At 37.2% G+C, this 16,568-nt stretch overlaps 1 protein-coding gene across 2 annotated transcripts in view; it reads left to right on the forward strand.

The window, feature by feature from the left end:
• MYO16 (myosin XVI) overlaps window positions 1–16,312 on the forward strand; it is a 368,492-nt gene extending 352,180 nt beyond the window's left edge. For both annotated transcript variants that reach the window (XM_071743005.1, XM_071742997.1), the window contains exons 34-35: window positions 362–453; window positions 15,442–16,312. In XM_071743005.1, the coding sequence (XP_071599106.1) occupies window positions 362–453; window positions 15,442–15,675 (326 nt within the window). In that variant the 3' untranslated portion in view covers window positions 15,676–16,312. The remainder of the gene's footprint in view (window positions 1–361; window positions 454–15,441) is intronic.
• Window positions 16,313–16,568: the final 256 nt, after the last annotated feature.

Genomic DNA, 16,568 nt, shown 5'->3' on the forward strand with positions numbered 1-16,568 from the left:
CTGGGCCATTTTCATTTATTCCCCTTGCATTGCTCCTCCTATGAAAAGGATCCAGGGAAGAGGAGCCAGGGATTTCTGCATTGCAGGAGGAATCCCTGGCCAATATATAGGTAATGTGTTATTTGTAGCCTTTTTCAGTACAATTGCTCCTTCTGTAAAACAGCATGCATACCTATGGTGCTGTTCATACTCAGTAAACAATAATTCTTCCTTTTACAGTAAGCATGGAAATAGTGAATATCCAGGCTCATGTGATTTTTTCATTCTTTTTCGGTATACAATGTCAAGGTCTTTTGGATCTCATGCTGAAATCAGCCAATGCATAAAGATCAGCTGATAAATTAGTGTTGTTTTGCTTTAGGTTTACCAGAGGAAAACGAATATTCAAGACTGTCGGCCAGTACTACATCAGGCTCATCAATTCAAAGACACAGGGAGAGCCACACTAGTCAGGTAAATATTTCATTGGCATTCTACTAGACCCAGTAAAAGGGGAAAAAATCATAGCAAAAAGTGGAAAGTAGTTGGCTTGATTTAAATTTCTCTTTTGGTATTGAAAGATGCTGACTTTTTTTACAGGTTTGTATTGAGCTAAGGACAATAATGAATTTACTCCTTTTTTTTTTTTTTTTTTTTTTCTGCTAGGATAATCATCCTGAAAGATTCTCATAGGAGAGTTCAAAGTTTGTGAAATTTACTGTTGCTTCTTGTTGTGAGGATAGAATTTTTCAGGCAGGAAAAATTTCTCTTTACCCTGAGAGGACCAAGATGTTACCACTCTCAAGGTATTCATTCATATCAGAAAAAATTGCATGATAGTGAACCTCCTAGGAATAAATGCATAATTATGTCATCCTTTTGAGTATCAAAGCAGTGAAGACTTTAAAATCAGTCTTCACTGTTTGTATTCAAATCTCAATAAGTAAAAAATAAAATCCAAATATCTATCACTTACAACAGCAATAGCTACTGAGGTATTGTAAAGTTCACACTTTGGTTCTTTCAGAATTTCTTTTTAGTTAATATTGCTTTTAAATAACAGCACAGAATGAAGTTTGATGTGCATTAGATAAACAAAAAAGAAGGAAATTTGTCATAGTATGTTTTCTTCACTCTTTTTTCAGCATTATATATATAATGTGAAACACTTTACTTTCTAAATAGCCCATTCAGGCATAAAGGTATTCAAGCAATTTTTTTTTCTTTTATTTTTTCATTGCAATGGTATCCATGTACTGTCCTGTTGTATTAAGTCCACTTTTCTAAAAGGGTAGTCCCAAGTCATTTTCTTGAGATGAGTGTAAGAATTTTACAGGAAAGACAAATATAATCCAAGGAGAAAATCTGGTGCAGCTGAGAGGAATTTCCTCCACAGAAACTTTCATTAACCACAGGTTTAGTTTCCAGACTATTTTACCAGGAGGTAGGTGAAGTGCTTTATCACATTGAAAAGTTACTTGGTGTCCACAGGGGAGAGCTGGCATTTCATTACTGCAAAAAAATGGCCCTGACCAAGATAATTGATGTTTGGCTGTTGACTGTAACAGGAGTGGGATTCAACCCTTCAACATCATTCTTAGTCTTAAAGGAACTTTGAAAAAAGAAAAAAGTAACTGAGTATGTGAACAAACTGGTACAAAAGTCTTCACTTTTGTGAAGTCTACACAACTGTCCAAAGCACAGGCATTAATACAGCACCAAGTGATTCTGCCCCTGTACTCAGCGCTGGTGAGGCCACACCTCAAGTATTGTGTCCAGTTCTGGGCCCCTCAGTTCAGGAAGGAGATTGAGGTGCTGGAGCAGGTCCAAAAGAGGACAACTAGGCTGGTGAAGGGACTCCAGCACAAGTCCTATGAGGTGAGGCTGAGGGAACTGGGCATGTTCAACCTGGAGAAGAGGAGGCTCAGAGGAGACCTCATCACTCTCTACAACTCCCTGAAAGGAGGGGGTAGCCAGGGGGAGGTTGGTCTCTTTTCCCAGGCAACTCTCAGCAAGACAAGAGGGCACGGTCTCAAGTTGTGCCAGGGGAGGTTTAGGTTGGACATTAGAAAGAATTTCTTTAGTGAGAGGGTGATCAGACATTGGAATGGGCTGCCCAGGGAAGTGGTGGATTCTCCGTCCCTGGAGATATTTAAAAAGAGACTGGATGTGGCACTCAGTGCCATGGTCTGGTAACTGCAGCGGTAGTGGATCAAGGGTTGGACTTGATGATCTCTGAGGTCCCTTCCAACCCATCCGATTCTGTGATTCTATGAAAAACTGTCCTGAGACAACACCCAGTGCTATGTTAATCTCTTCAGATACATGAGTGAGGCCCTGGCAAACATAGGTACCAGACAGTCTCCTATGCACTCTTTTTTGGCTCTCAAAATGTACTTTGACCATACTGTGAAAAAATACAGGTCTATTATCTCCAGATGAGTTTATTGCATGAAGATATGGGATTATACAGTTTTGAAGGCAATGTTTTGAATTGTCTCTGTTACATCTTTTAATGATCAACCAAACACTTCTTAGGCATGTGAGTGGCCAAAAAACCTTCTCTAGTGAATGAAAAATCGAAGTCACAGATATTGCTCACGTTATAAACCTCACACAGTGAGGTTTTATCCTGGAGTACCTTACTTTTATCCTGGAGTACCTTACACCTCTGTTGCTAAAATGCTTGCCTGGGATCAAGGTGGATCATGTTTAAATTACTACATTCGTGCAGTATATGGAGAGTTAAATGAACTCGTACAGGGGAGCCATTTATCTTCTTATCTTTGCAAATGGAAACTGTATCCTTATGTGAAATGAGTCTGCAGCATTTAAATGCTTTATTTTAGAAGCAAGCCTTTAACCATTTACAAACTTCTATTTTTGATTTTTCCAAAACCTCTTGCCAAAAGCGGAACACAATTTCAACTCAGGACTTTGAAATGTCACTTTTCAGTAAATAGATGTTTTGCCAAAATGTTTCATGAATCTTTAAAATAGATTCCGTGCCATGTACTCAGAATTACATGCAGGGACAATCCTTACATGCAAGCTCAGTAAGAACTGTGACAAGTTTACAGAAGAAACATGGAGTGCTGTGATTTTTGATACAATCGTTTTAATGAATAAACATCTTCCAAAATGGTGTTGCCAAAAGAAAAAAAGAAAAGAATCTTTCTCATCCAAAAAAAAAAAAAGAAATTCAAAACAATCTTTAAAAAATCTGTGCTCACTAGCCTAAGAATTCTTGCTGAAAAAAAGCATCCCTCACCATTTCCAAAGTGTGGCATATATTTGAAATTGTTGGTTTTAATTACAGTTGACATTTCTTAGCATGCTGCTGCTGCTGACTCTAAGAGCATACAGCCCTATTGTAAAATCTTTGCCAGGCTTCACTGCAGTAAACTTATTACTTTAGAGTAATTCTTGCACAGACATATGAAATAGGACAGATTGTTGCACAGAACTGTGAAGGTTCTGATTGACTAATTACTTTCTAGAAAGAAATATAGACTGGGTCCTTGGATTTCTTGGCAGGCACTGTCATTTCAGTAAAAAAGAAACTGATTCATTAGTTATAACAGATTTCTAATATTTATGCTTGATTTTTTTTTAATTTAATTTAGTTTTATTTATTTATTATTTAATATCTTCCCGCTAGTTCCTTACTGAAGTTACAGGAGTTAATTTCATTTTTGTAGTCAAGGCTCATGCATGCAACTAAAGTTTAGGCATCATGGTGTATGGTACCATCATGTTGTCACATCAGGTGACAATTACCTGCATCACTGCCCAATACTTCCTGCGTGCTGCAGACCTACACATTTCAGAGGCCAAATTCTTCAGCTCAGTATCTCTTGAGTTGCATCATAAAAAGCAGTCTTTTAACAAGCACTTTTGAAAGCAATTACCAAGTATAAAATATGTTGATGTGAATCAGCAAATTAAGTGATCAACTCTAAAGTCAAGTCTGCTGAAACCAACCAAACAAAAAGTTCGCTGTTGGCCACAAATACTACTTTTCTAGGACAATGATAAATTCTGAAAACAGTTGCTGAAATACTAACAAAATGTTTCTCATTTGAAAGTTATGGAATAAATGTCTTCTTTCTTCTGCTTAAAAAAAAAAAGGTAGAGTATTAAAAATAAAATACGATTTTTTCCTTCATCAGAAATGAAAGAGCTTATATCAAAAGAAATTAGTCTTGCACTTTAAAGAACGTCAATAAACTATGTGGTTTTTTTAAACTGATATCCTTGTCTTCATATTGCTTTGTGGCTGTATGGCTGTACAGTTATTGATTTCCAAGTAATTACAGCTGCAGATTGCAAGTAACACATAAAAACATAAAGAGCGTAACATCTGATATAACAGGGTAGCATCATCTTCATCTGTAATGAAGATTAAGTTTGAATAATTGATTTGTGGGTCAAAGCACTCAGAACCAGTTATGCAGAAGCTTCATGCATTTTAGTTCTTTTAGACAGCAGATTTTTCAGAAAATATTTGTTAGCCAGAGCCCCATATATTCTTTTTACCACCCAGGATGCCGGATTCCAAGCGTTTTATGTTTTCCCTGAAAACCAAAACATATTAGTCAAAGGAATCTTCTAAATATAAACTAGAAATCCACAGTAATATGGTACTGCAAGAAACAATATCCAGGTCTGCCCCAACAAGAAAATCTACTTTGCTCTTAGCAACTAAGCCCGAAAATATCAACTGCAGGTACCCATCTGGCTGATCTTCTGCAGAAGGCCTTTTGGTAGCTGTGCTGCTCCCTGAAGAGCTGAAAACTAGGAAACTTTCGTTTCCAAATTTGATTTAAAATTACCGATTAAAAAATACCAAGATGCTTATTGTTGTGAATTGCTTCGGTGATTTATTTAAACATTTCAGGACTTTCAAATGTGCCTGGTTCAATAGTCTTGAATTCGTGTCCCATAATTTCCTCCCAGAGGCATAGACAGCACCAAAATGGAAGAGCTACTTCTTCTAGTTGTTTGTACTGTAATCTTTCTTGCATAGAAAATTTGGTTATGACTGAGAGTCATTTCTATTCAATCATGCTCCAGAACATGATCCCAAAGTGTACTGGAGTCTCCACACATATTGAAACTGCTTAGCAGAGCCCAAACATCTTCTAATATAAAAAAGGTTTATAAGGTTTATACCTCTGTGATTCTTTTTTACATGAAGAGATGCTCAGTTCCTTAACCAGTCCAATGTGCTCTCCTCTCCAAACTGTATTTATTGCTTCCTCTGTTCTCGATAGTTTCTATGTGTGTGTTTGTTCAAAAGACAGAGCATGAAGACTGTTGAAATAAATAAGTTATTTGGAGTGTCAGCAACAGCAGCAAGTTGAAATAGTCAACAAAATCAAGAAGGAATCTTAGGCACCTCTCACAAAAGTGAAGGGCCCCTGTCATCTTCTTTTTCACAGACCCAGAACTGGTTTTGGTTTTTTAAAATTTATTTTTGGAAAAATATTTTAAAGTTGTTATTAACATTGACTACAAAGTGGGATGTGGTGTGAGAATGAAGAAAAGCAGGCCAGAGAAAAGACTCCTTGTTTGTTACGTGGGCAGCAAGATGCAACATGGTCTGTCTGTAACAGGATGAGATGGACAACCTGGAAATAATGAACAGATGGGAACTGCGGGGCAGATTAAAGACTAGAGAGATAATAAGCATGTGTGTGGGGCGGGAGTGGGGAGTAAAACAGACACCAGAGAAAGGATGATTCAGAAAATAAAGTTGGAGGAACAATGAAATGCCTCAGAGAGAAGTTAAATGGAATATGGGATTTAGGAAGAGAAAAGAAGGAAGGGCGAGAGAGAAAAAACAAAAAAGAGATGTGAAAAAAAATTATGAAAAGGAAGATTAAAATAAAATTAAAATTAAATTTAAAAAAAAAAAAAAAAAAAAAAAAAAAAAAAAAAAAAAGGAATCAAGGCACAAGAGCACAGGGTGCTGGAGTAAATAAAGAGAGGTACCAAGGAGTAAAAAACTAGAAAGTCTATGTGAAGATCCAGCTATCCAAGAAGAAAGGTAGAAAAATTACCATTAAAAGCTGCAAAGCCTCATGGTGCAGTTTACTTCTCTAATGGCTGAATGTTGGCTTATTTGTAATAATATAATGTTATTCAGAAGCCTATGGAAGTACTCCCAAAACAAGATACAAATAAGCAAGCAGCTCATCATCCTAGTAGATCAAGTAATACCAGACACAGAAGACACCCTGGCATAAGATTTTGGTTACCCACTTCTGAAACATGTTTTATCAGTCCTGTGATCAAAGAGGTAAGATTAAAAAACGGTGGTTATTTTTTCCGTATTGCTATATTAAAAAAATGTGCAGGCTTATCTATTCTATTTTGTTTAAACCCCATCGTGCAGGTTGGCAGATTGCAGTAATATAGGAGCCAACAGCTGACAATGAAAAATTGGAAATGTCTTTTCATATTCGTGAAGAATGTATTTATTGTTTCATTATAGCTTAAGCCATAGCTCTTATTTCATGAAATCTCATTGCTTTCAGCGGTCTCTTCCTTCAGAAATAGCTGCATATTCATTAAAGTTTCAAGGACCTTCTTTGTTCCTACTTGATTTAATATTTGTTGCCAATCACTTCTTTTGTTGACTGTTCAAAAGTTAAAAAAAAAAGAATAGTCAAGAATACAATGTGTTGCTACACCCCACCCATTGTCACAGTTCTAAACACTGGGCTCCAACATTTGTTATTAATGTCTGTCATGTTTGCCTATTAGCTGGAAGTAATCTTTGATCATCTTTGAAGCAAAATGTGGCAATCAAACAAGTCTGGTGTAATAAAATAAAATCACTAATGCCTTTGTAAACATGTAGCATCCAAGAGAAGGAATAGAGTGTTATACATTTAGCATTGATCTGAATCAGTATCTCTCTCTGAATTGTGTTTTGTTTATTGTTTTGACAGTAATGTCAAATAATTCTCTTTGTAATGTCACACACAGACAAAAATCAGGTCTTGTAACAGAGTGCAGCTTTATTTTTGGAAAACTTACAGTCACAGACATGTGCCTTATAGATTAAATGGGATAAGGTAACACATAGTATAAATTCATAAGCAGGTTCAGTAGCTTGTTTTTCTGTGTCAAAGATTAATGCCCTTCTCCTCAGCAAGTATGTCCTGGGTCTGACTACTGTGACCTCTGAGAGAGGAAGTGCAGAGCCTCCTCTTTGAACCAGTAGATGCCTCAATCAGCTTCCTACACATTTGAGGCCCCTTTACACACATTTTCTCCTGCCACAAGGCTGTGAGTATCGAGGAGAAGGGAACAAATCCCTCTGAGAGGCACCCCTGTGCCCTCCTTAAGTTCAGGTGTTTGGCTAAAGTGTAGTTATTCCTCTTGAGCTGTTTCTGTGGCCAATGGGCCATCTCAAAAGGTTGCTTCAGATTTGAGTTCAATGGGAGTGGTGTCTCCCACCCCCCTCACAGCACCTGTGGAGGATGACTTCACTTTTTACTTCATCATAAGTGCCTGGTGTGAGAGAATAACTTGGGCCTTCTGCCCTTCCTTTTCTTGCCGTCACACACTACCAAATACCTGTAGATGAGTAGAGATTTAGACAGCTAACACACCACATATTAAGTGATGTTGGCTTCTAATCTGTTGGTTTTTTTTTTTAACTAAAAGTGTAGTGATTTTACATGGGAAAGGATGATACACAACATTAGTAAATAGAAGTTGATGATTGTTTTTGTAATTACTTCAAAAGTATCATGGAAAAACTAAACCTCTAACTGTTCAAGTAAAACATCTCCATCATATTAATACCACAAAGCAGCAGTGATACATTAAGTAGCAAAGTGATGGAGATTCTCAAATATTTTTTTTAGATTATGTACAAAGTGGTATCAGCACTGTTAAGTCAGCTGTTCTGAAGATCTCTACAATGAATGATTTGTTTTCAGAACTCATCTTTAGAAAGACAGAATTGCTATCTTGAGCATAAACTTTTTCTCAAGCATCCGTGGCGAATTAGGAGTATGCCTCAGAAATGAAATATTTCCTTAGGGGAAAAAAACCAACCAAACAATCAAAACAAACAAAAAAGCCCCAAACCACAGTATATCTCAATATACATTGGTGTTTTATTCACTCTGGGAGCATGGTATTTTATAGTTAATATAAAAAAAATATAGGCTTGATAGACACTCAGCCAAAGCAAATAATAATTAAATAAATAAATGGAAGATCCAAATAAGCAAGTAAAATACACCCTTGTTTTGGATATAGCATTCCCAGCTCAGGGAATCACAGTGCCTGCCATGCTGCCATACATTTGTGAACATTGCCTACCTTTGTCTAATACTTTCTACCAGATTACACTTTACAGCAACACTCAGGATTAGTGTACTGCTTTTATTTTGCAGACATAGTATCTTTCTTTGATTGCTGAAATACTTCCAAGCTGTACGAAACATTATTAACCTAATTAATTGAGAATGTTGTGGTCCCAAGCATGTTACTACTTCACTGAAGGAAAGCTACAAGAGGAGAGGAGACCAAGCCATTCTTTTATAACTAATATGTATTCCTGCAAATAAAAAAAACTTTAAAATAATAATAAGGAAAAAACCCCAAACAAATAACACTCCAAAGCAAACAACCTTTTCCAAAAAAATCCAAAGCAAACCAAAATCCAAACCAAAAATCAAACCAGAACAGCCCAAGAGTACGAGAGAAAATCAGACCATCAGACAACTTACAGCAGAAATAAAGGTGAGGTCAGATTGAGAATACCTCTATCCAAGGCACCAAAGGTGTGCAAAGTAGGCTCTTTCTGATGAAAAGGTGCTGCTTAGGGAAAAAAGAGAGGTGTGGGGTGTCTCTTCTGCCAGTGTGAGCTCTCAGTTTCCAGCAGTCTGGGACGAAGGTCCTTCTGGAGGCAGTGCTCATTTTGTAAATAGTCATCCTTAGTGGACTTTTCTTCTGGTCTGGTTTGGTTTGGTTTGGTTTTCTCGAAAATCATTTCAGAAAATCAAAACAAACAGTGGAATTAGATTTTAGAGGATGAAGCTTCAGAGTTTTCCAAATGCTATGTGATAACAAAGGGCTGGACTGGGCAATCGAAGATGCCTCTGCCTGTCTGGTCTCTGACACCAGAATATCCTGCTTGCAGCATCATCCCCCGAGTGATTCTTGAAAGAAAATAAAATCTGTTCCTCAAAAAAAAAAAATCCATGTAGCCGAAAAATGCTTGTTAGAAGGGAAGGCATTTCTTTTCTGACTCCTGTGGTGTACTGGTTTTGTTCAGAAGTGTAGTCTGTTTTTAGTTTTCTTTTAATGCAAAGTATGTTACTTTTAAGATTACCCCCAGTTTCTAAATATCAGCAAAGTTATAACTTCCTTTGGTGTGTCATCTGTAAAACATCTGTTCTAAAGCTAGCTTTTTCTTTTGATGTAGTAAGAATTTTTAACCAAGAGGGAGAAATATTTTCTTGTTCAGAACTAAGCAAATGCAATATACATATTATATATATATACAGTTATAGATTTACCATTTAGCTCTATTTAAGCTGGCATGCCTCCTCCAGAGAAATTCCAGTCTTGCACCAGACAGAGCACCTGTCTTTTTTTCCATTGTCTCCAATAAATGCATTTGCCATCTATTTGGATAGTTTTATTCTTGGAGATTGTAAAGTTGCTCCAACAGAAATAAAAAATCATTATCAGGTTAAGCGAATGATTAACTAAAATCACTTTCTGGTTGCATATTAGGTATCAAGTTATTATGTCTGGTGGGTCTGCATTTGCAAGAAAAAAAATGCATGTCCCAGCATTCACAAGACAAATCACATGAATCAGCTTAGATCCCAGTGGCACATTTGTATCTGAAGATTTTTAATTGGAATTTAGAAGCGTGTAAACCCATTTATCATAGCTGCTCTCTGCTCCCTGCTGGGGTCTTACATGACCGATGCAGCTTTCCCAATCAAACAAAAATTTACATATTGATTTGATTTATGTTCAGTGCTCATCTAGGCTTCCTAACACACCCTTGGTTTACTGTGTGCATTCCCCATATATTTTAAAATGGGTATTGTGTGGCTAAATAACACATAGGCTCGTGATTTTTTTTTCTTACTTCAATAATTAGTGGAAAAGCAATGCTTTCCTGCTCCGTGCTTTTTTGTCACACACAAAAAAACAAATATATCTGTTTGAACTTGAAGGGTCAAGATTTTTTTTGAGAGATGGCAGTGTGACATGCATGTTTGGAAGTAGTCAGTGTAGGGGCTTATCAGATGCAAAAAAGAAACCAGTTCAAAATTAGTAAAATGAGTTCAGAAGATTTTTATGGGAGGTGCATACCTGTGACAGGCTGAAACAAAATGTGTTGGTCTTGTTGAAAATGGCATAGAGTAAGACTTATTTGCAGAATTACTGAATGAAATTATCTCTCTAATTGTGAAATGAGAGGTGAGAATGCCCTCATCAGTTCTGTCTTTAAAACTGATGATCTGCAGAAGACACACTGGGGTTTGGGAATAGCTTTTGTGGGCTGTAATAAGGATACTGTTTTTGTTACCTATTGGTTGCAGGCTGAAATTATTTCAGTTTACATTTTCAGGCAGCCTGCAAACTGAAAAAGATTAAAAAGGAGGTTTGTCAAGGCAGCTCTAATTTCTAAGATAATTATGATAACTTACCTTCAAAGTTTTACATTTATTGCATAATTTACTTTAGATCCTGATCAAATTTTAGAAAGGTAAAATCATTGCTGTTCTAGTTGCAGTCTCCCCATGGATTCTATTTTTTAAAATACTAATGGAAGAGAAATATTATAATGCTGTAATAACTAATTGTGAGCATCTGCTGAGAGATACTTCAAGGCACAAACATTGACAAATCTATTAAAGAAAATAATTGGCAATATTTCTCTGAGGGGAAGATATGGACTGGCTACCTCAAGCAAATGTCTCAGGAGTACAGGTTTATATGCTACACATGTTTGTAGGTCTGTATTCTGGAATTTTACTAAAACTTACAGAATCAACTAATACTAGAAATGTAAGACAACATGCAGAGCTACAATTTTTGCAAAGCAAATTATTTTTATATTTTAACAAGTCCAGCACAAGTCCTGTGGGGAAGGGCTGAGGGGGCTGGGGGTGTTCAGTCTGGAGAAGAGGAGGCTCAGAGGAGACCTCATCACTCTCTACAACTCCCTGAAAGGAGGGGGTAGCCAGGAGGGGGTCAGTCTCTTCTCCCCAGTAGCTCCCAGTAAGACAGGAGGGCATGGACTTACAAGGGAGATTTAGGTTAGATATTAAGAGAAAATTCTTTAGAGAGAGGGTGATCAAGCATTGGAATGGGCTGCCCAGTGAAGTAGTGGATTCTCCATCCCTGGAGATAATTAAAAAGAGCCTGGATGTGGCACTCAGTGCCATGGTCTGGTAACTGCAGCAGTAGTGGATCAAGGGTTGGACTGGATGATCTCAGAGGTCCCTTCCAACCCATCTGATTCTATGATTCTGTGTTTCTAACATCCAAGAACATAATTAATTTCTTTTAATTCTCTGGTGAATAGTAATAGAAGTAGTAATGCAACCACAAATAAAAATATTTTTTTAAAAATTAAACCCTACACTTGGCCAGGGAGAGAGCAAAGTTAGATGAAATTCTAAAAAAGACTTAAATGAAATTAATAAATCCCTGATTGACAAACAAATTTAATGAGTCCTTTAAGCATAGCTTAATGATTAACACTGTGTTGCATTTGACACACAGAGAATATAAGCTCTGTGTTCCTTCTGAATGTTACAAAATATTCTCTGTAAACTTATAACACTTGATCTTTTGATATGGAAATAATTCTCTGCTATTGTAGAGCAAAGTCTGTAAATAACTCAAATTAAAGTTAATTTCAAATGGGCCTGTTAATCTTTTTATCTAGCATACCTTTTCTCATGGTTGATTTAAAATGTGAAAGTTTCAACTTTGTATAATTAAAAAATCACTGAATGTTTTAACTAGCCTGAGAAATAAGCCTATAATTAAAATAATTTACTGACTTACAGCAACTCATCTTGATTCTAAGGCAAAGTTGAAATTCAGTGTGTCTGCTTCAGGCTGTAAAATGGAATTTAGGCAGAATTTAGAAGCCTAAATCCAGAAGGCAACTCAGGGACTCATTCTCCAAGGACTGTACAAAACTTAAATGTGTGGAACTCAGTAGGCAAAAATCATGCTTTGAGATTTTCATGGATGCCAGCACACAAAGTGTTCTGTGTCCAAGTCACCCTTTCATTTGTGATCAAACCACAAGGGACACCATCTGAAGGATTTTACTTTAACATACTTATCACACATGGACAGCACACCTCAGAGTCCACCTCTTGTAGTCACAGTGTCCTCTCAGCATGTGGGAACTCATTCTCTTCCTTAACGTCAAAGAAATCAAATCCCAATATGCTCTAAGCACTACCTAATGGTGAAAGTCCCTCCATGCATGACCTGATGGGACTGTGCCCTTGAGGCTCTCTCAACAACCAAATTCCAACCAAATCCTGGGGTCTTTTCCCTAGGCTGCTCATTGTTAATTTTTTTGTTCCTATTGCCATATTTTTGTGGTGGAAAATAGGGATTTTATTTAACTGCTTCAATCCACTGCAATTGCTACTGAGTAGCCTGGGTAACTCCACACACTGTTCTCTTGGGTCATTCTTTGGTGCTTGAGCTTTTCTCATTTTCTCAGTAAGGACAGGATACCAGGCACAGGGATGGTGATTCTACTAGAAGGCAGGGCTGTTAAGTCATAGGTATTCAAATGCCATTTATGTCTTTCACAAATTCTATTTTGCTCATGTCTGATTGATCACTGACACTGAGTAGGAAAACCCTGGTCTAGAGTCGATACGATTTCTATCCAGTAATAGTTGAAGTTGTTTGTTCAGTGTTCATTGGAGATATTGGTAGTCTTAAAGTAATTACTTCCCACACATCTCATTCACTCTTCACAAAATACTTGTTCCAGTACCTGAAAGGGGCCTGGAGAAAAGCTGGGGAAGGACTTTTTACAAGGTCATGCAGTGATATGACAGGAGGTAAAGTCTTCAAGGTGAAAGAGGGTAGATTTAGATTATGTATTTGGAAGAAATTCTTTCCTGTGAGGGTGGTGAGACAGTTGAACTGATTGCCCAGGGAAGTTGTGGCTGCCCCCTCCCTGAAAGTGTTCCAGGCCAGGCTGGATGGGACTTTGAGCAATCTGGTCTAGTGGGAGGTGTCCCTGCCCATGGCAGGATGGTTGGAATTAGATGACCTTTGACATTCTTTCCAACCCAAGCCATTCTGTGATTCCATGGTATAAAATAATAATAATAAAGAGACATAGTTTGCTGTTTCACATTGTGCTTCATGTGAAATTATTCAGTAAATCTTTTCTATAAAGTATATGAATAATAAATCTTTTGCTTGTCACAGTTTTAATCACTAATGGAAAAGAAAAAAGATATCATCTTCAAATAGATCTAATTACATTCATTGATTCATTTAAAGCTTTGCTACTTCTTGCGTGCTTTCCTTCATTTCATTTCCACTGGATTTCCATTGCACATACTTCGTTTATGTTGAAATACAAATTTTTTCCAGCTTACTTTACCAGATCAGTCCCATTATCAAAAGAGATGTGAGATATTTTTCCACCCCTTGTTTCAAAAATGCAATAAAAGATATGCTCATTTGTGGATTGGACCAACATTTGTCCACTGTGCACTGGGAAATGAGCTGTATAGTGAAAATGCTGACCAAACATTAATCTACAGCTTGCATAAGTAGGGTTGGGATAATAAAGCTTCTTCAATGCCTATAAGCTATAAATAGGATACATTTGTCAACTGCCTTGCCTAGGCAAATTGTACTGGCTTTTCACCCTGCACCTGTGAGCTTTTGTGTTCTAAGAATAGCAGTGGAGCTGTTTCTTTTCAAACACTTTTGTTCATTCTTCATTAGAGTCACACTATCAAACTTTTGTCACCTGAGCACACCCAATATCACAGCTACAAAGTGCCTGATTTTTTACAAGTATACTTATCTACCAGTGTTCAGGCACTCATTATTTATCATCAGCCTTTCATTTTTTATCTCAGAAACTCATATTAAAGTTTTTCAGTGACAGTCTAACCCAGCTTGGTTTTTGTGTGTTCCAGCACCTCTCTGAGAAACATCCCTAACACAAGTTCATTAAATGCCTAAAATTTAGGTTCAGATAAGGTGTCTAAATTGGGAAGAATGGATTCCAACCTACCTGTTTTATAAACTGAGTTATGCACATCATTTAAACCCACAAAAATCCATAGAAATTGGCCACAGTAAACCACAGTGTCTCCCAAACCAGACACCTGGTTTATAGCATAGAAGCATTTGACATGTCTTTCTGAATAGTTGCCAGTTACAAACTTTTCATTTGTCTTCTAATCTTTCCTGCCCACACTGGGGAAAAAAAAAAAAAAAAAAAAAGATAATGTGTTCAGGTGCACAAGAAGTCTATGATATCCCTCTAACAAATCTGTGGAATATTTCATTTTCCTTTACGTCACTCAGAAGTTCTGGTGGATTTTGTGTAAACATAAAGCAAAGAGGTTTTTTATTTCATATTCATATGTGATTGGGACAGCACTAAAATATATTTTATCTGAAGTCTTTTCAAATGCTTTGAATTTTTCTTCTTATTCTTAAAAGTGAAGAATTTACAACTGTATGGGAAATTATAATGCATTTTATTATGACATTCTATAGATTAATGCATTTTTCTTTGGGGTATCAACCAAAAAGAAATTAAACAGGTTCCAAAGAGATCTTCAGGTATCTCATATAAAGGCTCCTTCCTTCTCTGGCAGCACCTGTCAGAGCTCTGACTCACCCAGCAGGCAGCTGGAACAGCTGTGGTACAAATGAGAGCATCTTTCCCTCAGCCAAAGTGTAGAACTTGAGTGCTTACCCACATGCATCTATTTATTTCCTTAATTTTAAGTTTTAGAATGGAAGCATTCACAAGCACCGGGCATCCGGCATGGCTAAGCCAGGGCACACAGTAGCAGTCTCAGGATTTCTGTTCATCATCCTTCTAGAATGTGTGGATGAGCTGATAATACTCCTTGGTGCCCTTGGTAAATAATGGATGGAGAGCAGAAGGTGGTTCCTTGCTGACACAGGGCTTGGAAGTATAAACCACCTCTCGTGAGTTCAAGGGGAGGTTGTTTTGCTGAAAGTCATGATTGTGCATCACTTTACACGTCACTAGTGTTTTTACAGAGAAAATGGGACCTGAATCTTCCCTCTGCACAGGTTTGCATCCATGACTGGCAGAGGATCCTGTGTGAGCTTTCACTCAACATGGATGCTGCGGTTTTGCACTACCAAGAGAATTAACTTTACCACCTTTTTTTATTTTTATTTCCTTCTCCCGAACAGGTTATTCATCAGCTTAGACTTTCAGAAAATGAGAGTGTGGCTCTGCAAGAGCTTCTAGACTGGAGGAGAAAGCTGTGTGAAGAGAGAGAAGACTGGCAGCAAATCTTGCACAACACTGAGCAAAGAATCACAGCCCCACCTCCACCCCCTTGTAAAAAGCCAACACTGCTGAAGAAGGTCGAAGATACCTCCTGCAACAGACTCTCTTCAGGCATATGGGATACCACCATCTAATCCAGACGTGTGTTTGCAGACTGTTAGGAATGAAACCATCTAATGACTTCAATCTGCACAATCAGCAAGTTTTCTTCCCTTCACAAAGTGTGCAGGGATTTTTTTTTTTATAAGCACTCATTCAAGAGCACAGGATGGAGGAGCTATTTAGATCTGTTGTGTGTGTGTACATGTGTGTGTTTGTTCTTTTAATATATACACACACATATACATATATGTGTGCATCTGTGAATATATATATGTATGTTTGTGTATATATATGTGGAGACAAACTGCACTATAAGTACTTAGCTTAAAAGTACAAGTCGGTCACTTAAAGTTCTCCCATGGACAATGAAGATACTACCTTAAGCAAATGATAATGGGGAGAAGTGACTGACAGGCATTTTAGAGAGATCAAGAGAGTCTGTGTGCACACTGTACAGCTGTTTTATATAGTACAAAAATATGATGTTTCTTGTTCCCCGATGAATGGTTTTATTATATTACATGTATACATATATATATTTCTTTGTAGATGTCTGTGTTCTATTGGTGTTGCAAACCTGAAGATTATTTACATGTTTATTACTGGTGTTTTATAACTTTATTCAATTGGTGCTGTCGTTCTTTCTTCAAAATACAGGTAATAAATTCAGTACTTGTGTTTTTCTTTCATACTTTATGTTCAACAACATACCAAACAGTTTCAACACTGTGTTGTTTTTTTTTCAGAACTGGCAATATCCTTTCTAAAATCCAATCCTGAGATTCTTGCAAAGCTCCTATATGCAGGTGTGATTCGAAGCTGATCAGTCATGAATCATGAGCAGGACTTCTTTTTGGTGGACCTGGACATATAAACTGTGAATTCTGTAGTTATATCTCAGATCTTATTTCATTCTGGGTTGTTT

This window comes from Heliangelus exortis, chromosome 1, assembly GCF_036169615.1.
Source record: "Heliangelus exortis chromosome 1, bHelExo1.hap1, whole genome shotgun sequence".
NCBI lineage: Eukaryota > Metazoa > Chordata > Aves > Apodiformes > Trochilidae > Heliangelus > Heliangelus exortis.